The sequence below is a fragment of the Scyliorhinus canicula genome, chromosome 6 (genome assembly GCF_902713615.1).
Source record: "Scyliorhinus canicula chromosome 6, sScyCan1.1, whole genome shotgun sequence".
Classification (NCBI taxonomy): Eukaryota; Metazoa; Chordata; class Chondrichthyes; order Carcharhiniformes; family Scyliorhinidae; genus Scyliorhinus; species Scyliorhinus canicula.
In genome coordinates this window covers 37730111-37754134 of record NC_052151.1, presented here as the reverse complement: position 1 = coordinate 37754134, position 24024 = coordinate 37730111, and the positions used below count along the sequence as shown (strand labels likewise).

General features: G+C 44.8%; 1 protein-coding gene across 1 annotated transcript in view; it reads left to right on the top strand.

The window, feature by feature from the left end:
• The window catches only part of cdc40 (cell division cycle 40 homolog (S. cerevisiae)), a 203538-nt gene that overhangs the window by 81321 nt on the left and 98193 nt on the right, over positions 1–24024 (top strand). The window contains exons 5-7 of the mRNA XM_038801008.1: positions 10059–10198; positions 13405–13501; positions 16450–16667. Of these exons, the coding sequence (XP_038656936.1) occupies positions 10059–10198; positions 13405–13501; positions 16450–16667 (455 nt within the window). The remainder of the gene's footprint in view (positions 1–10058; positions 10199–13404; positions 13502–16449; positions 16668–24024) is intronic.

The following is a 24024-nucleotide window of genomic DNA, read 5'->3' as shown; positions in this document are numbered from 1 at the left end:
TCTTTCCCATTGATGTAGACAGGGGCATGTTCTCCACTACGCTTCCTGTAGTTGATGATAATCTCCTTTGTTTTGTTGACATTGAGGGAGAGATTATTGTTGTTGCACCAGTTCACCAGATTCTCTATCTCATTCCTATATTCTGTCTCGTCATTGTTTGAAATCCCACCCACTGCGGTGGTGTCATCGGCAAATTTGAAAATCAAGTTGGAGGGGAATTTGGCCACACAGTCATAGGTGTATAAGGAGTATAGTAGGGGGCTGAGTACACAGCCTTGTGGGGCACCGGTGTTGAGGATGATCGTGGAGGAGGTGTTGTTGCCTATCTTTACTGATTGTGGCCTGTGGGTTAGAAAGTTGAGGATCCAGTCGCAGAGGGAGGAGCCGAGGCCAAGGCCACAGAGTTTGGAGATGAGTTTCGTAGGAATGATGGTGTTGAAGGCTTTGCTGGTCGATAAATAGGAGTCTGACATACGTGTCTTTGTTATCTAGGTGTTCCTGGGTAGAGTGCAGGGCCATGGAGATGGCATCTGCTGTGGACCTGTTGCAGCGGTAGGTAAACTGTAGTGGATCAAGGCAATCTGGGAGGCTGGAGTTGATCCGTGCTGTGACTAACCTTTCGACGCACTTCATGATGATGAATGTCAGAGTCACTGGATGATAGTCATTAGGCACGCTGCTTGGCTTTTTTTTTGGTACAGGGTGTTGCTCGTTCTGAGTAAGTGTGTTTAACACACCTCCAGCAGAGGAAGTGTGCTTAACACTCGCTTGGCTCTGTTTCTCGTTTCTATGCTCTGGAGTCGCCAGGTGCCGTAAGAGACACCGTCACAAGTATCAAGGTCAAGTTCAAAGCAATAAAGCTATACACCAATTAGTAAGTCCAAACAGTTAGAGTTTATTATAACAATTATAATAAATACTCATGCACATGCTAAAGACTAACTTACTTCTACCATTAAACGACTAATACTTATCTAAGAAGGAACAGGCACGGTCAGGGAACAAGGCCTTCGTTCCGTTCTGGTCTGCAACTTCTTGTTACTACTGGTCGGCACGGGTATAAGTAATGCCTGGGTCAAGGTAGCGATCGTCGTTTGGCACTTTCTTATCGATGGCTGCTGCTCGACGGCTGGTGTAAAAGACAGGAGGCTGGAGTCGGAGGCCGGAGACAGGAAACCGAACCATGTGCGGGACCTTCTTTTATAGGTCCCAGGAGGTCTATGCCCCTTGGGGCGGGCTTCCTCACCTGCTGGGGATCGATTGGGCCTTTTCCCAATCGATATGATTTGAACCCCCCTATCCTAGGGTCGTTCCTTGATGGCTGGGGCGGTTCTTAGGACTCATTGTCCTGGTTTCGCTGGCTCCATCGTGTCTGCTTCGCTTTTGAAAGTATCGATTGATACTTGAGTGTATCTATTGTGCCCGGGATTGTCCCGGTATCACCTCATTAGTATGTAAACTGTTTTCCCATTAACAGCGCTGCCTGAACTCTGCAGCTGTCGGGAAACCGGTTTTTGCAAGTGTCTCAATGCTGACTGCTTCTGCAAGCTGTTTGCTCTTTACTATGTCCGTTTTTCCCTGTATTCTTTGCAGTCTTCCATTTTGTGTTACTGGTGTCCATCTCAGATGGCTACAAGGGATGATGGTTGTCTTCTTGAAGCAGATAGGGACCTCAGATTGTTGTAAAGAGAAGTTGAAGATGTCTGCGAATACCCCCGCCAGCTGGCCTAAGTGCTCGTCCGGGTACCCCATCCAGGCCAGTGGCTTTCCGTGGGTTGACCTTCGAGAAGGCTGCTCTGACGTCTGCAGTGGTGATCTCAGATACAAGTTCATCCGCGGCTTCTGGGGTGGAGGGCTCACTCTTGCTGACCTCTTGCTCAAAGCGGGCATAGATTGCGTTGAGCTTATCAGGGAGAGGTGTGTTGGAGCCGACGATTTGACATGCCTTCATCTTGTAGCTTGTTCTGTCTTGCAGACCTTGCCATGGACGGCAAGGATCCGTGTGGCTAGCCTGGTACTCGAACTTCGTCCGGTACTGTCTTTCGGCATCTTTGATGGATTTCTTTAGGTCATATCTGGCTTTCTAGTAGAGGTCAGGGTCGCCTGACTTGAACGCCTCAGACCTAGACTTCAGCAAGCAGTGGATATCCCTGTTCATCCAGGGTTTCCGGTTGGGAAACATGCGGATTTGCTTCTTTGGCACACAGTCATCTACACACTTACTAATGAAGTCAGTTACTGTAGTGGCGTACTCGTTCAGGCTGGTCGCAGAGTTTTTAAATACTGACCATCCACTGACTCTAAGCAGTCCCGGAGGAGATCATCTGATTCCTCAGACCAACAATGCACAACTTTCTTTGACGGATTCTCCCGCTTCAGTTTTTGCTTATAGGTCGGGAGCAGGAGCACAGCCTTGTGGTCAAATTTGCCAAAGTGTGGGCGGGCGATAGAATGGTAGGCATGTTTGATACTTGTGTAGCAGTGGTCCAGGATGTTTGGGCCTCTGGTGGAACAGGTGGCCTGTTGGTGGTAACTTGGTAGTACGCTCTTGAGCTTGGCCTGATTGAAGTCCCCAGCTACAATGAACAATGCCACGGGATGTTTCGTTTCAAGGCTATTTGTGGTGGTGAATATTTCGTCCAGTGCAATTTTCACATTCGCATGGGGGGATGTAAATTGCCATCAGGATAACGGAGCTGAACTCCCGCGGAAGGTACAAGGGGCGGCATTTTAACGTCAGGTATTCCAGGTCAGGGGAGCAGAAACTCGCCAGTGTTGCTACATCTAGGCACCAGGAGATGTTGACTAAGAGGCAGACCCCACCTCGCCTTGTCTCGTCTGAGGCTGCTGTACGGTCCATTCAGTGGATTGAGAAGCCCTCTGGTTGTAGGGCACAGTCCAGTGAAGCAGGAGTGAGCCATGTCTCCATGAAGCAGAGCACACAGCAGTCCCTTAGTTCTCTTTGAAAAGTGAGTCTGGCTTGTTTTCTAGAGATTGGACATTAGCTAGGAGTAAACTGGGCAGAGGGGCTTTGGGGCCGCGTTGTTTCACTGTCGCCTGCCCGTTTTCCACGCTTCCTGGAGTGACTGCTTCTTTTCGAGCATGGGAGACGGTGAGAGTATACAGTTAAGGGAGTAGTTGTGTCCAATGAGGTTATTCACTCTGGTCGGTGTGTGGATTGAGGATTTGTTGCCTTGCTTGCGGTTCCTGTGTCGGTAGGTGGGTCTGCGCAGTCGAGCGTTCCGGGTGCTGTCGAGCTGAGGTTTGTCTTCACATGTCGGTGGATGTCCAGACCACGCTTTGGCGTGGATGGGATGAAGGCTGGTAAATGGATGAAGTCACTGGGATTGCGGTTGCGGATGAGGTGATGGCCGTGTGTTAGGGTCCACAGCGTCCTTTCCAGATCGCGGTCTTCCTTCAGAGGACGGAGGATCTCTAGACCTGCAACTAAATTTAAAAGAGCAGTATTAGTGATTGTTAGGCTGTGGGAGTTGAGTTTTAGGAGTGTATTTCCTAAAATCTGAGGCAGTGCATTTGCAGAGGGCTAACAGGACAAGGGAATACAAGATAGGATAAGAGCAGAGGGTTGGTGTTTAATGCGTTTGGTTGTTTAGAAGAGTTGGGTATTGGGGGAGTTTCTCTCTTGGCTTTTGTGTTAGGTATGTGGGGGGACGGGGCTCTGGTGGGGCCACCTCGCTAGCAAACCTGTGGCTGGTGAACGGGAGTGAGGTCAGAGAGTGGCTGCGGTTGGCTGAGCCTATGTGGACAGGTTTCAACTGACTTAGGAGGTGTGAATGATGAGGGGATTGGGGAGCCTGCAGAGAGGAGCGGTTGCGAGAGGAAGTGGTTGGAGGATTTCTGGATGGGGGAGGGGGTAGTTGGTGACGAGGAGCAAGGCTTTGTCCCATTTGTGGGGTGGGGCCGGATGCCATTCTGGGTCTAAGAGTTTGGCGGGGGGCTGGGGCAGGTATGCCCCACGAGGTGATCATGGCTGATAGGAGGGGAGGGGTGGAGGTGGATGGTGGGGTGAGAGATACCCCTAGTCCGAATTGTAACGTGGAGTTGGGATGATGTAGGGTTTATGAAGAGGATGTTGGCGGCCATCCCGAGCCTGGTCACGCATCAGTTAATTTTATGTAGGGATTTAAACACAGTGTTGCATCCGAAGATGGATCGATCTAAGCCGTGCTTTTTCACCCCTTTGATGGGGGGGATGGGGGGGGGGGGGGCAGTGTTTCCGAAGGAGATGGGAGCAGACCCGTGGGGATTCTTGCATCCAGGGGGTAAAGAGTATTCTTTTTATCGCCAGTGCAAAATGTATATTCGAGGATTGATTTCTTTATTATGGGGGGGTTGTTGTTGCCCAGGGTGAGGAAAGCGGAATACTCGGCGATTGTTATTTCAGATCACGCTCCGTACTAGATGGATGTGGGCTTGGAGAAGGAGCCTGCACAGAGGCCGGGTTGTTGTGGGAGGATGGCAAAGGTGAATGACGATTATGTGTGGTTCAATAAAAATGGGGAGCTCTCGCGTTGGTGGTATGGGAGATGCTGAAGGCGGTGGCAAGGGGACGAGGTCATCTCGTATAAGGCGCAGCTCGAGAGGGAGACAAGAGATGAACGGCAGCGGTTGGTCGACAGAATTTAGAATGTTGATGAGAAGCATGAGGAAACTCTCATTCAGGAACCATTGGTCAGTAAAAAGGAACTGCGAATACGGTTTGACTTCTTGACCATATGGAAAGCGGTATGCCAGTTGAGGCGGGCGAAGGGTGTGATGTACGGGGAGAAGGCCAGTCGCTTGCTGGCAGGCCAGCTCCGCTGGCAGATGGCCTTCTGGGAGATTGTTCAGGTCCGGGATGGGGTGAAGGGTTGATGACTGTGCCAGAGCAGGAGAATAGGGCATTTGAGGAGTTTTATAATAGGTTGTATAAGTCGGAGCCTCCGGAGGATGAGTCAGATAAGAGGGAGTTTTTGGCGGGGCTGGAGTGTCCCACAGTGGAAGAGGACAGGGTTGGAGGGGAGCCATTGGGGGATTGAGGGGTATCGGACGGCGATAGGGAAAATGCAAACGAGTGAAGCATCGGGGTTGGATGGGTTCTCGGTGGAATTTTGTAAGAAGTTTTCGGACAGGATGTTGGTGGAGATATTTGAGGACCCGGTAGCTAACTGGCCACTTCCGGAGATGATGGGCATCTAGTTTGCTTTTGTTGACGAAGGATAAGGACCCGGACAGTGACCCTGGGTTGAATCAGCCAATATCACGGTTACAAGGCAGCACGGTGGCGCAGTGATTAGCCCTGCTGCCTCACGGCGCCGAGGTCCCAGGTTCGATCCCGGCTCTGGGTCATTGTCCGTGTGGAGTTTGTACATTCTCCCCGTGTTTGCGTGGGTTTCGCCCCCACAACCCAAAGATGTGCAGGATAGGTGGATTGAACACTCTAAATGCCCCATAATTGGAAAAAATGAATTGCGTACATTAAATTTATTTTTAAAATTAAAAAATATCACTGTTACATGTGGATGCCAAGATTCGTGCCAAAGTGTTGCCACTTAGGCTGGGGCAGTGCCTCCCACATGTGGTTGGAGAGGATCAGGTGGGGTTTATAAAGGGTAGGTAGTTGTCCTCGAATGTGTGGCGCCTGCTAAACATGGTACTCTCCCCATCAGAAGGAGGGGAGGAGGAGGTGGAAGTGGTACTGGTTGCGGAGAAGGCATTTGATCGAGTAGAATGGAATTATTTGTTTGCAGTGTTGGAATGGTTTGGGGATTGGGTCTAAGTTTGTTGAGTGGGTCAGTTTATGGTATAAGTAACTGAAGGAAAGTGTCTGTATGAATGAGGTGAACTCGGGATATTTTCAGCTGGATAGGGGAAAGAGACAGGTGTGTCCCATATAATCTCTTCTGTTTGCGCTGACGATAGGACCTCTGGCCATTGTGCCGAGGAGCTCTTTGGTCTCCCAGCCAGGGACGGGTGCTGGCTTGGGGTGGATTGCTGTGTGGCGACCACTCACTTCAGGCATCTGGGCAGCAGGGGGCTCGCGATTCGGCCAGGCTCCGTAAATTGAATTTGATGAGCCTGGTGGGGAGGGTCAAGGTGGATTTGTTGAGGTGGGACAGCCTCCCTCTATCATTGGCAGGCCGGGTACAGGCAGTAAAGGTGAATGTTTGCCGCGGTTTTTCTTTTTTTCCAATTAAGGACCAATGAATGTGGCCAACCCACCTACTCTGCGTATCTTTGAGTTGTGGGTTTGAAAGCCATGCAGACACGGACAGTGACCTGGGATCTAACCCGGGTCCTCGTTGCCGTGAAGCAGCAGTGCTAACTACTGCACCACCGTGCCACCCTCGGTTTTTGCTTTTATTCCAGTGTTTACCGGTCTTCTTACCGAAAGCACTTTTATGGGGGTGGAACAGTTGATATTGTCGTTGTTTGTCTGGGCAGGTATGGTAGCACGGATTTGGAAGACAGTGCTTCAGAGAGGGCGACAGTCAGGGGGTTTGGCTCTGCTGAATCTGATGTATTATTATTGGGTGGCCAACGGCGAGAAGTTGCAGGGGTGGGTGTGGGTGAAGATGGAGACGGGCTTTTGTAGGGGCTCGGTGTTGCGGCGTGGTAATGGCAGCGCTCCCATTTGCCCCAGGGAAATATTCGGGTAGTCCGGTGACGGTGGCCACACTGAAGCTATGGAGGTAATTTTGGCAGCATTTTAAGTTGGGGGTGGGGTCAAAGTGGATGCTGATCCGAGAGAATCAATTGTTTGAGCCAGCGAGATATGGGTACTAGGTTTTGCGACTGGGAGGATCTGGGGGTAATGAAAATGAAGGGCTTATTTCTGGAAGGGCACTTTGCGAGTTTGGAGGAGTTGCCACAAATGTTTGGGATTCCGTGCAGGTGGCCTTTAGGTATATCCTGCACGGTGTTTCTGGTGACACCATCCTCCTCAATTTTGTTGTTGGGGTGTTGTTGGTGATGTGGTTGGAGAGGTGGTGTTAAGGCGGGAGGACGATCTGGGGGTGGCACTGGAGGAGGGGTTGTGGTGTGAGGTGTTGTGAAGGGTGAATCTCTCAACTTCATGCACTAGACTGGGGTTATTACAATTCAAGGTGGTGCAAAGGGCGCACCTGACGAGGTCAAAGATGAGCCAGTTGTTTGAGGGGGTGGAGGACACTTGTGAGCGGTGTGGGAGAGGCCAGGCCAAACCGGTTCTGGTCCTGTCCAAAGTTGGAGATATTTTGGACTTTTTTTCAGCACCATGTCAACAGTTCTGCACTGGGACTTGGAGTCCAGCCCCCTGTGGGCCAGTTTTGGGGTGTTGACCCTGCCGGAGCTGCAGGCAAGGTTGCCTCGCTGGTTTCTCGCAGGTGTGTCCTGTTGGGATGGAGGTCAGCTTCTCCACCCTGTGCCTCAGTATGCTGGGGGACGTAATGGTGTTTCTGTATCTTGAGAAGGTTAAGTTTACCTTGAGGGGGCGATTGAGGGGTTCCAAAAGAGATGGGGTCTGTTTATTCTTCACTTTAAAGAGTTGATCACTGTCAGCTGCTAAGGGAAGGAGGTGTTTGAGAGGGGAGCAGGAATGGGGGTGGTTATTCTTCCAGTCATTTAAAAGTCCTTCCCATACCAAACAACTGTTTTTAAAATGAACAAGGAAAATGGCAAATTTTGTTTTTTATCCTGGAAAGTTCTTAGTTCTACTCGAGTAGGTGTCTGGAATGAAAATGAAATGAAAATCTCTTATTGTCACTAGTAGGCTTCAATGAAGTTACTGTGAAATGCCCCTAGTCGCCACATTCCGGCGCCTATCCGGGGAGGCTGGTACGGGAATCGAACCATGCTGCTGGCCTGCTTGGTCTGCTTTAAAAGCCAGCGATTAGCCCAATGAGCTAAACGAGCCCCTACTACCAATGATCACTATTCGAACAGCCTTAACTTGACCTTGCCAAGAATCCAGAGTGTTAATAATAATAATCGCTTATTGTCACAAGTAGGCTTCAATGAAGTGACTGTGAAAAGCCCCTGTGAAAAGTTCACGCTGTCATTGACAAACCAGATTGCTGTGGAAGTGGGATGTGTTCCAGTTTGCAAATGGCAATATAATTAGTCTGGAAGTGACCGAAATTAAAACCAAAACAAAGCTATTTAGGAGCATGAGCTAGTTCGAGGCAAACAAGTGGATATGAGGGCGGCACAGTGGTAAACACTGCTGCCTCAGGGCGCCGAGGTCCCAGGTTCGATCCCGGCCCTGGGTCACTATCCGTGTGGAGTTTGCACATTCTCCCTGTGTTTGCGTGGGTTTCGCCCCCACAACCCAAAGCTGTGCAGGGTAGGTGGATTGGCCCCGCTAAATTGGCCCTTAATTGGAAAAAATGAATTGGGCACTCTAAATTTATTTAAAAATATAAAAAAAACAAGTGGATATGAGATCAGGAGAAAACTGGTGAAACCCTAAAAGCACAACACCCGTCAGCAGTTACTGAGTTCTGATTTCTTTCTTTTAGTGTAGTGTTAAAATGTTTGATTTGGGTGCCATCGATGCTGCTAGAAAAATACTTAATTAATTTCCCATTACAATTCAAACTTAAAGTCCTGTGTCCACATCGGCGGCGTCAGATTGATATGTTGAGTGCATTTCCAGTAGCACACAACTGAATGCTTTATGTTGGGTAGCATAGGTTTCATGACATATTCACAAAGGTTATATCTCGGCTCAAGACCGATGTGGCAGAGAATTGCTCAAGCCTTTTGTGTCTTGCTTGAATGAAACATTGATGGTGTAATGTTTAATTGTAGTTTATTTGCTGACAGGCAGGGGGCACACAGCACTGCGATGCAAACTCAGCATTACAAACACCCAAATAATTATTTAAGCCCTTCAGTACTGCTTTAAAGGGAATCACTATCACGGGGATGGAAATACTTTACTTCTAAAGCACCCTTTAGAAAAACTTTCAGAAACCTGATGATCTTCTAGGTGAGGGAAGCAACTTCAGAGGTCTTCCAGATGCTAGCTGAAAAGGTTGTGCTGTTGATGGATCTGGATTTGGATCTGTTTCTTTATTTTGGTAGATCGAATCGGGGCAGGGCCTACTCAGTTAATGTAGGGTTGATGAGAGTTATTGAACAAAGAGATCCAGGAGTACAGGCGCATGGCTCCTTAAAAGTGGACAGGGTGGTGAACGAGGCATTCGGCATGCCTGGTTTCATTGGTCAGAACATTGAATACAGGAGTTGGGACTTCTTGTTGAAGTGCACAAGACATTAGTAAGGCCACACTTGGAAGACTGTGTTCAGTTCTGGTCACCCTATTATAGAAAGGATATTATTAAACTAGAAAGAGTGCAGAAAAGATTTACTCGGTTGCTACCGGGACTTGATGGTTTGAGTTATAAGGAGAGGCTGGATAGACTAGGACTTTTTTTCCTGTAGTGTAGGAGGCTTAGGGGTGATCTTATAGAGATCTATAAAATAATGAGGAGCATAGATAAGGTAGATAGGCAACATCTTTTCCCAAAGGTAGGGGAGTCTAAATCTAGAGGGCATAGGTTTAAGGTGAGAGGGGGGAAATACAAAAGGGCCCAGAGGGACAGTTTTTTCACACACAGGGTGGTGAGTATCTGGAACGAGCTGCCAGAGGCAGTACTAGAGGTGGGTATAATTTTGTCTTTTAAAAAGCATTTGGACAGTTCTATGGGTAAAGAGGGATAAGGGCCAAATGTGGGCAATTGGGACTAGCTTAGCGGTAAAAACTGGGCAGCATGGACAAGTCGGGCTGAAGGGCCTGTTTTCATGCTGTCAACCTCTGACCCTACAACTTAATACCATTTATTTCAATGGTAATTGGCATGTGATGAAGTGATTGCTGTTTTTATTTGCTTTAATTTGCTAATGATGTGCAACTCTGCTTTAATCCTTACTTTGTACTTGCAAAACAATGAATTTGAAACTATGCTGAACGTCATGTGCCTTTTTGAAAAAAGACAGTGTTAGTTGATATGGATTTGCAATGCCTAGTTTGGTATGTGCTAACTTGCCATTTATATTTATTTAAACTCATGCAGGGCTTACAGTGTTTGAGTCTGGTAAAAAGAAAACAGAAAAAAGAAAGAAATTAAAAGAGCCCGACCCAGCAAATATTGATGGCTTTCAGGGGCCTTGGGCAAAATATGTGGATGAAAAGGATGTGGCTAAACCTTCAGAGGTTAGTTATCTACTTACTTTAGCCTTTGCACAGAAGGAAAAGTTGAGTGAATTTAAGATTTACATGTGGTTCAGTAAAATATACAATAACTGAACAGCCTGGAAAACTGAAGTTGCTTTTTGTTTTCTAGCAATGATACTCGACAATAACTGCCTTTGCAAGTTAGAAAAGTAGTTTGTTTTCCAGCTGGAATACACATTTTGGAATGGGGATATCTTGCCAAATAATTGGCAATTGTACATCTAAAGCTGAACCTGTCTCAGTATTTGTTGCAAATCAGGTCTGCTCTATGAGATGTACCTATACATTGCTTCACTGCTCGCAGGAGTAGGCATGTGCCCTGTTGTGTTTGATTTGACCATTAGGGGGGGCATTGGACAGTGCCTGTCTCAGATCGGCTTCCTCCAGCAGTTTTCCCTTAGCGGCAGTGAAATACACAATCGCAGACACTTACAGTGTGGGAGAAAGAATCCTGAGCACCAATCTCAGCTATGTGAACATGCAGCAGTAAAAAAAAATTGATGTGCTTAAATTGATTTCTCTGAAGGATTCAGAGGTCCTGCTGACCTGCCATTTACTAATACCAGCTGTGGTTATTCATGAAGGCACCACCTTCTCAACCTTGCCCGTCGCCTGAGGTGGGGTGATCCTCAGGTTAAATCACCACCAGTCAGCTCTCCCCCCTCAAAGGGGAAAGCAGCCTGTGGCCACCTGGGACTATGGCAACTTTACTAATGAGCATACAAAACTTAGCTTTGAATTGCTGCAGAGATGCTGTGGAAAAACTTTACACAGTCGACAGCAAGCCGTTTAAAATTCACATATTGTCCCTACTCTGCTCAAAAATATTTGGCCTGCCAAAAGAGGTGTCAATGTTTTGACTAAAATAGCATGTCGAATTTTATTGTGACAGAAGAGTGTAAATGTCAACTTGCAAAATATTTTATTGACTTTATTAATTAAAACAAGAGCCTGCTTAACATAGATGTAATAGATTATGGCACATCTCTCTAAGCCTGAATTTGTACAATTTCTATTGACAGAGATTTATAAAGTCAATTATTCTAGTATTATATGTAATTACTTTTATTCAAATGCATAACACAGCAATAAGGTAAGACAAAAGCAAATTACTGGGGATGCTGGAATCTGAAACCAAAACAGAAAATACTGGACAATCTCCACAGGTCTGACAGCACCTGTGGAGAGAGAAGGGCACTAACATTTCGAGTCTGGATGGCTCTTTGTCAAAGCTAGAGAGAACTGGAACTGGATTTCCAGTTCTCTCTAGCTTTGTCAGTCATCTGGACTCAAAACGTTAGTTTCCTCTTCTCCAATAATGTAAGACATATTACTGAAGGTGATGGGCAGCATTTTGCTGCAGGTATGGGAAAATGGACCAGTAAATATTGCTTGTTTGCAAATTGTGGGCAGCATGGTAGTACAGTGATTAGCACAGTTGCTTCACAGCTCCAGGGTCCCAAGTTCGATTCCCGGCTTGAGTCACTGTTTGTGCGGAGTTTGCACCTTCTCCCCTTGTCTGCGTGGGTTTCTTCCGGGCGCTCCGGTTTCCTCCCACAGTCCAAAGATGTGCAGGTTAGGTGATTGGCCACGCTAAATTGTCCTTAGGTTAGGTGGAGTTACTGGGTTACAGGAACCGGGTGGAGGTGTGAGCTTAAGTAGGGTGCTCTTTGCAAGAGCCAGTCCAGACTCGATGGGCCGAATGGCCTCCTGCACTGTAAATTCTATGAATAGCACTTGCGAATGTGTTTTCTGGATATTTACTTTGAATTTTGCTCGATATATTTCTTTAAATAAACTCAATAAGCGTGCAGTAGTGACATTAGTTGGGAAACAAATACTTTAAAATGTGGCTCTTCTACTGGCTTGATCCGCATATGACTTAAATACTCATTCCCACTTTTCTGAAATATAATATTGCTTCTATAAACTCTATTAAAAATAAATTTAGCGTACCCAATTCTTTTTTTCCAGTTAAGGAGCAATTTAGTGTGGCCAATTCACCTACCCTGCACATCTTTTTGGGTTGTGGGGGGTGAGAACTAAGCAGACATGCTGAGAATGTGCAAACTTCACACTGACAGTAACTCGGGGTTGGAATCGAACCCGGGTCCTTGGTGCCTTGAGGCAGCAGTGCTAACCACTGCGTCACCGTGCTGCCCTTCTATTGTCTCTGATAACTACTGTACTGGAATCAAGGAGTAGCTGAGTCTAAAGAATGGAAGTCCCCTTCAGTAACAAGTTGGCATCCAATTGAATATATCTTGGAGGCAAATTATATGTTAGCTTTAGACTACATGAAAAAAAAACTGTATTTTCCCCGCTTACTCTCATTAGGACTATTTCTTTTAGTGTATCATCACACCCAAATTTTTTTCACTTTTGGGACATCGTGGGGAAGTGGTAGAAGAATTCCTGAGGTGATTACATGAAACCATAGAATCCCTACAGTGCAGAAGGAGGCCTTTTGAGTCTGCACCCTATCTAGGCCCACTCTCCCACCCTATCCCACGACCCCACTTGGACACTAAGGTGCAATTTAGCATGGCCAATGCAGCTGGCCTGCACATCTTCAGACTATGGGAGGAAACGAAGCACACGGAGGAAACCCACACAGATATTGAGAGAACGTGCAGACTCCGACACAGACAGTCACCCAAGGCCGGAATTCAACCTGGGTCCTGGCGCTGTGAGGCAGCAATGCTAGCCACTGTGCCACCGTGCCGCCCTACCATGGTCAACAAGTTCTTGTGTTGGACTTGAACGCAGAGCTTCTGGTCCAATGGTAGTGGCGCTACCACTGCGCCACAGAGCCACCCTATCCTCACTGTAAACAATATAGAGTGCAGTATTAATCAGTGTTCTTCACTGGCACCTCCTGCCAATTATGAATTATATAAATTATAGAGCCACTGCAGTAAGTTCACACACAGTATACTTAAAAATGACAAAATAATTTTAAAGCGTTTATTTGTCCTTGGGATTCAGATGCCAATTCTAAATCATTTGAACTTTGTTCTAACAGTTTGTATGTAACGTAATGTTCTTAATTAGATTATTGGTGTGTAAATGTTCCCGGTTATACCTCATTCTCCGCAGAACATCTAACCAATGTAAGTGAGTTAATTGTCACTATAGTTCACAATTCAATCTTTTGTAATATGGAAAACTGGTTATTTCTACAGGAAGAACAGAAAGAACTCGATGAGATTATAGCAAAAAGACAGAAGAAAGGCAAACAAGAAGATGAGAAACCTGCTGAAGAGAAAACAATCCTTCACCGTAATGCATCTATTTTTATTTGTTTGTATTTTCAGAGAGGGTGGCAACTCTAACCGTTGGGAGGGACTAATTCTTAAATATCCACATCATGTTAATGTTAATAATTACACGTGCATTGAGTTCTTTTCATTGAAAAAATAGGCTAATGGAATTTCTCAACAGCAGCTTCCATTTATTTATCACATAGGAACATAGGACTTATAAGAAGAAGTAGGGATTTGATAAGATTGTGGATCTTTAATATAGTAAAGCATTCAAGACACTTCAGGCAAAATTTAACACTGAACTGCGTTAGATATTAGGATAGATGACCAAACAACTATCAACGGTGGGGTGTGAAATAGGAGGGGAGGGCGAGAACTTCTTAGTGGAACCTGGAGGTAACAGTGCGGGATGGATCAGAAATAATTGCAGGAGATTCCCTGGCGATGACTGAATGAATGAGAACAGTAGCAAGTGAAGGCAGTCTCACTCCGTCATGGCTGCAGACACGTTGAGAAGACTGATCACGTTAACAGTCATATAGGATGTTGTTTGCAACTTTAATATGAAACTGGAGATGGGCTTTGTAGCAGGGTAAGAGAGAGCAGAAATATTGGAGCAAACGGGGCGCCAAATGCTGGGCGTTTGGGATTTTGGAAGTACCATTGTCCGTGACGTGAGGAGAGGTTTTATTCTAGGAGTGTTTGCAGAAGGAAATGGTGTGGAAAGAAGGATCTGAGTGTGGAAGGAAGCAAGGAAGGATCAGAGATGGCCTTCCCTGTGATTGAGACAACCTGATTTGAAAGACCATATGAGATGGCACAATCGAATAATGATGTTCATGGGATGTGGATGCCTATGGCAAAGAACATTTATTGCCCATCCTTAATGACCTCCTGAGAAGATGGTGGTGAGCTGCTTTCTTGAACACCACGCAGCCCATGTGGTGTACCCACCGTGCTATTGGAGGAGGAGTTACAGAATCTTGATTCGGCAAGGAATGGCAATAAATAATGGCAATAATTAAAGTAAACCCAGAATTGATGTCTCTCCTATCAATTCATGATTTATTTTCTCCTTTATAATATTTGTTTTCTCCCCCTTTTGTGCTTCATAATACTGGTCTTGCTCTCATTCTGTTCTGGTTGGGGAGGGCATGGTGGTATGGCATTTAGACATTTCATGTACACTGTCACTTTGCTGAATTCGCAAGTGAAGGAAATTCTACTCTGGTGAGATTGACCATTGGCATATTGAACATAGACATGATTTAAAAAATAAGGTGACTTCGTGTAGCCTGAAAGCTCAAATCAAACAATTACCTTGATTTGAACATAGTCAAAATAATGAGAAACTGTAAAAATGTAATTATAATTGTAAATGATGAGAAACCAGAAACAATGTAATTGTTAATTCCAAACATAGGACAACATCTGCCTGCCTACCTGCCACTAAGGCAGACAAGGGCATAAGGGATTTTGTTACACCTTGTTTGAGATCGGAAATACTGAGGGAGATCTTTGGGAACTTCTGACAACTCCTAAGTACTGGCTGCTGTTTTCTTAAACATCCCTGCATTTACTGATGTTTAACAATTAACCCTGGTTGATTATTTTGATGTTTCTGGAAACGTGCCTGAAGAGTAATGAGAGATTATGCTTATTTGGTGAGGGATGTTAGTGAGAGGGAATGAAACTCTTTCATTTGAAGCATCAGGTTTCAACATTAATCACTCGCAGGTCACCTCTACCACACCAGGTGTAGATTAGAGCTTTATATTCCGATTCAACAACATCCCTCATCCCCCAACTTTGAAAGGACATTTCCCACTGCAGCTGTGAGATATGTTTTCCCATTCCGACACCAACCACCTTTTGACCAAACAGAGATTCCAAACAGTTTTGTACTGTAAGTTCTTGCCACATTGTAGATTGGATGGAATCTGCCCCGACTCATTTCATACAGGTCATACTGTCAGCAAAGCAGACGTTCATCTCATTGGCTTGGGCTATTTAAATCTAGATCCCGGGGTAAAAGGCCAGAGTCTGACCCAGTTCCTGAGGCCTGTCTTTTATCCTTTTTATTTTGCTTTCATAGATCATAGAATATGCAGTGCAGAAGGAGGCCATTCGGCCCATCGGGTCTGCACCAGCCCTTGGAAAGAGCACCCTACTTTGATGCCTTGAGTCACTTTTTTTTTTATTTAATAAATTTAGAGTACCCAATTATTTTTTCCAATTAAGGGGCAATTTAGCGTGGCCAATCCACCTATCTTGCACATCTTTTGGGTTGTGGGGGTGAAACCCACGCAGACACGGGGAGAATGTGCAAACTCCTCACGGACAGTGACCCAGAGCCGGGATTCGAACCCGGGTCCTCAGCGCCGTAGGCAGCAATGCTAACCACTGTGCCACCGTGCTGCCCCGCCTTGAGTCACTTTTAAAATAATTGCATAACCATTGGCATCTGGGGGTCTCAACTATAATTGCTGCAGAGAAACTAAGAATTAAATTTACGATTGGTGAGAATATAGTTATTTTTTGAAAAGCTGCAGATTTAAATGGAAGATAATCTACAGATTGCAGTACTAAAGAGGAGAAACAGCTTTTTCAGGAGTGTAGGTGGAATATACCTCGGTATAGAATAAACAATGCCTCCACATCAGCTTTGTAATCGTGAACTGAATCATGCTTAAATTCCACATTTTAAATTTTCAGCGAGTAAGTTTGCAGGTGCTTTTTGTTTTTAATCTCAGACATTCAAATTCCAATTTTTAGAATTACATATACATCTGAATTTACAATAATCTTTTTTGAAAAACTGCCCATTTAGTGGTTTATTCAGCATTGTCTATTGTTATACACATTTTACACAACCTACATTTTAAAAAAAATTTTGACTTAACTTTCTGATAACCTGTAGTTGATGAATAAGACATTAAAAAAGGTTGTGCCATCTTTTTACAGTCAAAGATATGTATGACTACCAAGGAAGGTCATACCTTCACATTCCTCAGGATCTTGGAATCAATTTACGATCTGGTCAACCACCTGAGAAATGTTACCTTCCCAAGAAGCAGATGCATGTATGGACTGGACATACAAAGGTATCATTTAAATTTCTTTTAGCTCATTTCTACAATGCCAATTGTCATCTTTCTATTTCATTTCCCAATATGTACAAGGTAACAAACTGCATGTGCTAATGGTTTCCTTGAGTTTTATCTCAAATATGTTATTCTAGATTTTTCCAGAAGTTTTCCCCAGCCGAGGCAATTCACCATCTGGCAGGAAAGTTTGGAGAATTCTGCCTATACATTTGAATTAGAGACCGGATCCTAACCAATTCAATCTCTCCTCATATGTCAGTCCCGCCATCCCAGCAATCAGTCTGGTAAACCTTCACTGCACGACCTCTATAGCATGAACATCCTTCCTCAGATAAGGAAACTAAAATTGCTTCCAGTATTCCACGTGTGGCCTCACCTTGGCCCTGCATAATTGTAGAAAGACATTTGGAGCCAGCAGTCCATTGACTTACAGCAGGACTGGACAATCCCGGCAACAGAGGGGGCTGGAAAATACCACCCTTGAATTTTGATGAACCATTGTACCACTATAATTGCCACTAATGAACTGCCCAATTGAATCCCTTTACCTGACAAGTTTGGAAGAGGGCCTAAAGAGGGATTCTGGTCAGATTAGGCCACATGAGAGATATGTATCCTCAGATTAAAATGAACCTTTCTCAATTTGGCAGACAATTAGTACACTCAGCAGCTCATATTCCTGCAGTAAAGAGACAGCAGACCCAGCGGCATTACTATGCTATGTTAATGCTTGACTAACCTTCATGTTGGATGCTTTCTCTAAGCACCTGTGTCACAGTATGTCATGCTTTCATGGCCACTCCATGCCAATGCTCTGATTATCTGTTCACTTAACTTTGTTTTGCTTACAATTTTAACACTCATACCACCAGTCTTCTCTCTCATATTCGTACCTATAGTTATGTGAATGAGCTGAGCTATGGCACAGTAAAATCTATAGGTTTAAAAAAAACACAAAATTTTAGTAAGGCATTTATGATTTTAAACAATACAAATACAAATGTACGGTGCGTAACACTTCCCTCCATCTCCCATTGTTCCCACCTACTCTAAACACATGATAGCCTAACTTCCCCATACCCCTAACCCCCTCCCCCTTATTCAATCTGCTGACAGTTTAGTTTTCTCCGAAGAAGTCAATAAACGGCTGCCACCTCCGGATGAACCCTAACGTTGATCCTCTCAGAGCGAACTTAATTTTCTCAAGGCTGAGAAACCCAGCCATGTCACTAACCCAAACCCCTGATTTTGGGGGCTTCGAGTCCCTCCACACTAATAAGATCCATCTCCGGGCTACCAAGGTGGCAAAGGCCAATACGTCAGCCTCTCTCGCCCCCGGACTCCCGGATCCTCCGACACTCCGAAAATCACCACCTCTGGACTCGGCGCCACCCTTCTTTTTAGTACCGTGGACATGACATCCGCAAATCCCTGCCAGTATCCCCTAAGCTTCGGGCATGCCCAAAACATATGGACATAGTTTGCTGGCCCTCCCGCACACCTCACACTCTTGTCCTCTGTCCCAAAAAACATGCTCATCCAGGCTATCGTCATATGTGAAATCTATGGGTTTTGTTAGAATCATAGAAAGGTTACAGGACAGAAGGAGGCCATTCAGCCCATCTTGTCCATGTCAGCCCAAGGACACCCAGGTACCCTTTCAATCCCACCTTCCTGCACCCGGTCCATAGCCCTGTTGCTTACAGCACTTACCGTACAGATCCAGGTACCTTTGAAAAGGATTTAGGATCTCTGCCTCCACCACCACATCGGGCAGCAAATTCCAGACTCCCACTACCCTCTGCGTAAAAAAGTTCTTCATCGTGTCCCCTCTACACCTTCTGCCACTTATCTTGAATCTCTGTCCCCTGGTTCTAGAATTCTTCACCAAGGAAAACAATTTATCCTGTCCACTCTCTTCCCCTCACAATTTTGTACACCTCAAATACCCTCAGCCTTCTTTGTTCATAGGAAAATAACCCCAACCTATCCAATGTCTCCTCATAGCTACAACTTTTCTAGCCCTGGCAACATTCTTGTAAACCTCCTGTGAACTCTCTCCAGAGCAATTACGTCCTTCCTATAATGTGGTGACCAGAACTGCACACAATATTCCAGTTGTGGCCTCATCAGTGTTTTATACAATTCCAACATTATATACTTAGTTTTACATTATATATCTCTGCCATTGTAGGGGAGCATTCCATATGCTTTCTTTACAACCTTGTCTGCTTGAAATGCTGCCTTTAGGGACCTGTGATCCCTCACTCATCTACCCCTGTTAGTATATTCCCATGTGTACACTTCTCTATGCTAAATTCCATCTATAACTTTATCGGCCAGTTCACCAACCCACCTATAACATTTTAGGTATTATAACTATCCTCTACATGTCCACCATTCGACCAATCTTTGTGTCATCTGCAAACTTCCCAATCATGCTCCCCATGGTCGCGTCAAATAATTGATATATAACACAAACAGTAAGGGTCCGAACATTGAGCCCTGTTGAACACCACTTGAAACAACTTTCCAATTGCAACAGTAGACATCAACCATTACCCTTTGTTTCTTGTTACTCAGCTAACTTTTTACCCAGTTTGTCACATTGCCCTGTGTCCCATGGGCTTTCACTTTTTTGACCAATCTGCCATGTGGTACTTTGTCAAATGCCTTGCTAAACTCCATGTACACCACATCCACTGCACTACCTTCATGAACCCTTCTTGTCACTTCCTCAAAGAATTCAATCACATTGTGAGGCAAGACTTTCCTTTACCAAAACCATGCTGACTGACCCTGACCTAGTCCATGCCTTTCTATGTGGCAGTTAATCCTATCCTGGTTATTAGCCTGGTAATTTTACAAATTAATTTTATAAATGGAATTCCTTATGAGGAGTGTGTTTTTACTGTTCGATGTTATTTTACTTCGATGTTATTTTACTTTGAAGTACAGTAGTTAATTGTTTAGTTAATAAAAATAACTTACATTTATGTAGTGCCTTTCACTGTCTTAGGGTGTCCTAAAGTGCTTTGCGACCATTGATGCAATTTTGTGCAATGCATGGAAATGCAACAGCCAATTTTAACATATCAAGGTCCCACAAACAGCAATTAAATAAATAACCAGATAATTTACTTCTGATTTATTTGTTGAGGGATAAGTGTTGGCCAGGACACAGTGAGAATTCCACAGCCTTATTTTGAACAGTGCAAAAGTTTTTATGTCTAACCAAGATGGTAGACCGGCCTTCATTTAATGTCTCACCCAAAATCCAGCCCTTCCAACAGTTCAGCATTCCCTTGGTGCTGCATTCTGTTAGCCTTGATTATGTACTCAAGTATTTGGAGTAGGGCTTAAACTGATGACCTTCAGACTATCAGATGAAGTGCTACTGTGGGCAGCATGGTAGCACAGTAGTTAACACTGTTGCTTCACAGCTCCAGGGTCCTTGGTTTGATTCCCAGCATAGGTCACTGTCTGTGCGGAATCTGCACGTTCTCCCCACGCTCCGGTTTCCTCCCGCAAAGTCCCGACGTGCTGTTAGGTAATTTGGACATTCTGAATTCGCCCTCTGTGCACCCGAACAGGCGTCGGAATGTGACGACTGGGGGATTTTCACAGTAACTTCATTGCAGTGTTAATTTGCGCCTCCGTGACAAAAAAGATTCTTATTATTTTAATTTTTAATTTGGAGGTGGAAGAGTGTTTAAAAAAAACTGCATGAAACAGTGACGACTGCCCAGTGGTATTTAGGAGTCACTTTTAAGAGGATTAATTTTCTTTCCCAACTTTATTTTTCTGATTTATTTTTTGTTGTTACTGTCCTGAAGATCACACCATTTTTTTGTGTTCTGTGCTTCGAGAGCTATGCACACTTACCAAAATGAGCCTCTGCAGCAAATGTTGATAACCTATTTAACTGTTGGACATCATCGCTTAGCTTGATGTACTCTTGCCTCTCTGCCTGTTATAGACTTCCAATAGAGCTCAGTTGATAGCAGTTAAAAAAGAGACATTTGGCTGGTCTCCCTTGCCTGTGGGCTATTGTATGACCTCACCAATGATGCGACTGAGATAACTTAATTTAGTACAAAATAGCAATAAAACCTGGAACTATCTATACCCATTCAGTTCAGTGTTGCATATCATAATAGTATATTCACTCAGTGATAATGGAAGTTTTTTATGTTGCCTATTAAATGAAATATTGCAAATGTACAATTCCGTCTGATTGTATTCACCAGTTTAGTCTGTCACTATTTGTCCTACTAAATTATTTGCGGCTGTTATGTAATTTGAATGATATCGTTTTGACCTCACCCATCCACTCAGCCTGTGGCTATAGACTTTAATCCCCTCAGGCTGTCTGCCAAAGTGATCCTGATCTGAACATGGTAATAATATATTTATATAACAAAACTACATTCCGCCTTTCTTTTCCCACTGTCTTTCTCCTTGCCTCACTTAATTTGCCCTCCCTTTAAATTGCTTTTTGAATTTCTTCCAAAATACATCAGTGAACACAAGTGCAGTTTATATATAGGCATCTGCAGAGAATGATCAAGCAAATGTTCTCATCTGAGCCAACTCCTCCAGTTACAGTGCTGCCTACATGGCATGTTTCAGTTAGCACTCCTGACCACTGAAAGAGGGATTGCTAAAGTGGAGAATGAAAAGGGGCCATCCTTATAAAGCCTGCACCCTCCGGAGTCTATCAAAGACCCACAAGTCCCTGCCAAAAACAAAGTAACTGATTTTGGCTGTAGTTGTTCACCTATGTTGCCAACAGGATAATTACTCAAATCCTCATCCTTTCCTGCAGCAGATTGCAGCTCAAACATTAACCTTCAGCATTCTGAATAGCTGGAAAATCCGCTTTGGCAACTTTGGATCGATGGGAGCTTTGAATCTATATATGACAGTGCGCATCTTTATTATTTGTGCTGTAATTTTTCTCCTTTGCTGCAATTTTTCCTCCTGTGCTGTAAATTTTCTTTGTTCTTTAGAAAATAGGCGACAGTTTTAGATAGAGGATCTGGATCGGCACAGGCTTGGCGGGCCGAAGGGCCTGTTCCTGTGCTGTAATTTTTCCTTGTTCTTCTTTGTTCTATTTGTCTTGTATTAAGTGCCTTCAGAATAATTTTTAAATAATTCTAAACCTTTTGTTTAGAAATCATTAGTCTTTCTAAGTTGATATTTGTCATTTGTGCTGCGTAATGATGTGCTATTGTCAGCAAGCTCATATTCTTGCTAGCAAGCAAGGAAAAGCAAAATGCTGTGGGATAGACCATAAGACATAGGAGCAGAATTAAGCCACTCGGCCCATCGAGTCTGCTCTGCCATTCAATCATGGCTGATATTTTTCTCACCCCCATTCTCCTGCCTTCTCCCCATAACCCCGATCCCCTTATTAATCAGGGTTCTCTTTCCTGAGTGCAGGGTGAGAAGTGTGATGGTGGGAAAGGACTTTCCCAGGGTGGGAGAGAGAGTGCATTGAAGACCATTGCCATGACATCAACGCAGCATACATCATAGCCACAATTGCTCTATGACCTGAGAAGTGGGAGGAAGAAAACAATGAAGGGGAATAAACATTGGTCTTTTTAAGGGGCAAAATTTAATACCCACCCCTGTGGCGGGTTCAGTGGCAGGAGGGCATTTAATCAGGTTTGAAGGTGGAACCCCCCTTTGCCTTACAAATCTCCATCGACATTAAGCCCCACTACTAATTGAGGCCCCTGAGGATCTCAATTCATATAATTGGTATTAAAGCAGCAACAAGCAGGGGACCTGCAATGCAGGGAGCACAATAAGTAAACCCATCTGGGTTGCACACAGGCTCTGGGAGGGGGGAGACCCTCATTCAAAGACACTACGTTCCGATCAAGGGATGTGGCATCATGAAGGTGGGCCTGTTGAATGCACACACACCACCCACCCACCCTTGTTCCCAACCTCCATCCACAATGACTCATTTGCTGCCAGGGATCCAGCAGCAAACCTAGGCCTCTGGTAGGTGCTGCACCTCTGGCCAACAGCTCTCAAAAGGCATGACATCCTTAATCTGGGAAGGCCCCAATGTCCAGGAAGTACCAGAGTGGCATTTAATTTGGCTAGCCTTTCCTAAAAACATGGTAACACAGTTGCTTCACAGCTCCAGGGTCCCAGGTTCAATTCCTGACTTGGGTCACTGTCTGTGCAGAGTCTGCATGTTCTCCCCGTGTCTGCGTGGGTTTCATCCTGGTGTTCCGGTTTCCTCCCACAGTCCAAATGTGGAAGTTAGGTGGATTGGCCACGATAAATTGCCCTTCGTGTCCAAAAAATGTTGGTGGGATTGATGGGTTACGGGGATAGGGTGGTGGTGTGGGCTTAAGGAGGGTGCTCTTTCCAAGGGCCGGTGCAAACTCGATGGGCTGAATGGCCTCCTGCACTGTAAATTCTATGATTGTAAATTCAATGAATAAAGGTGACATGAGCCTCTGATTCCCTCTCCAGCTAATGGATAAGATCCCTGTCACTAAATGTTTGTGTTTATCTGTTCTGTAGGATATGGAACTCTTTTTGAATAGCTTTCTTTAATCAAAAACTTAAACTTTAGTCTAGCGTTTCAAAACCTTGTTTTTGATCTGCATTTTCTAGCTGTTGTGCCTCTTGCATGATGATAAAAGAAACATAAGGAAGGGACGCCTAAACCTAAACAATATTAGATGGAACACAAGTGGATTTTTATTAATTTTCACTTTGTTAACTGATACTGTAATGCTACCATCTTGTTTGTTATTCAGTTGCTCTGATATATCAAATCGGTGCTTTTACTTGTCAATAAACTAGATGTGGGAGTCACTGTGAGTAAAATAGTTGAGATTTGACACATTTTATAGCTGCAGTCTGATTTTTTTTTTAAACTGCAAGTTTTAGCATGACCTGTCTCTATGGACCATGTTACATAGATCATGTTTTTCAGTATTTAGTGATTCATGTACTGGTGTATCTGTGTAACTAAAGTGCGAAAGTAAAGTGCATCCGGTAATAATCCTGCACCAATCATGACTGCCGCAACACTTGTAAAATTAAAATAAGTGGAAATGCATGAGCTGGATAGAGTTGTGTTGAATATGGAGAACATTTTTTTGTTAAATGTTCAACCAGGAATAAAGTGACAACTTACATAGGACTAGGCAATGCCTTTCAGTGAGATCATTAATGATCTGTGACCCAGCTCCATTTATCCACTTTTTGTACTGTCACTCTGACACTGCCAAGGTGTCTGGGTGGCAATGCCAAGTCAGCAGTGCCAAGGGTCAGGGCCTGAGCAGGGTCATGCCCATGAAAAAGGGGTGGGGGCATGAATGGTGGGTATGAAGGGGCCTCCAGAAAGTTGGAGGGGTGAAGGGTGTGAGTCGTGAGGGGGGGGGGGGGGGGGGGG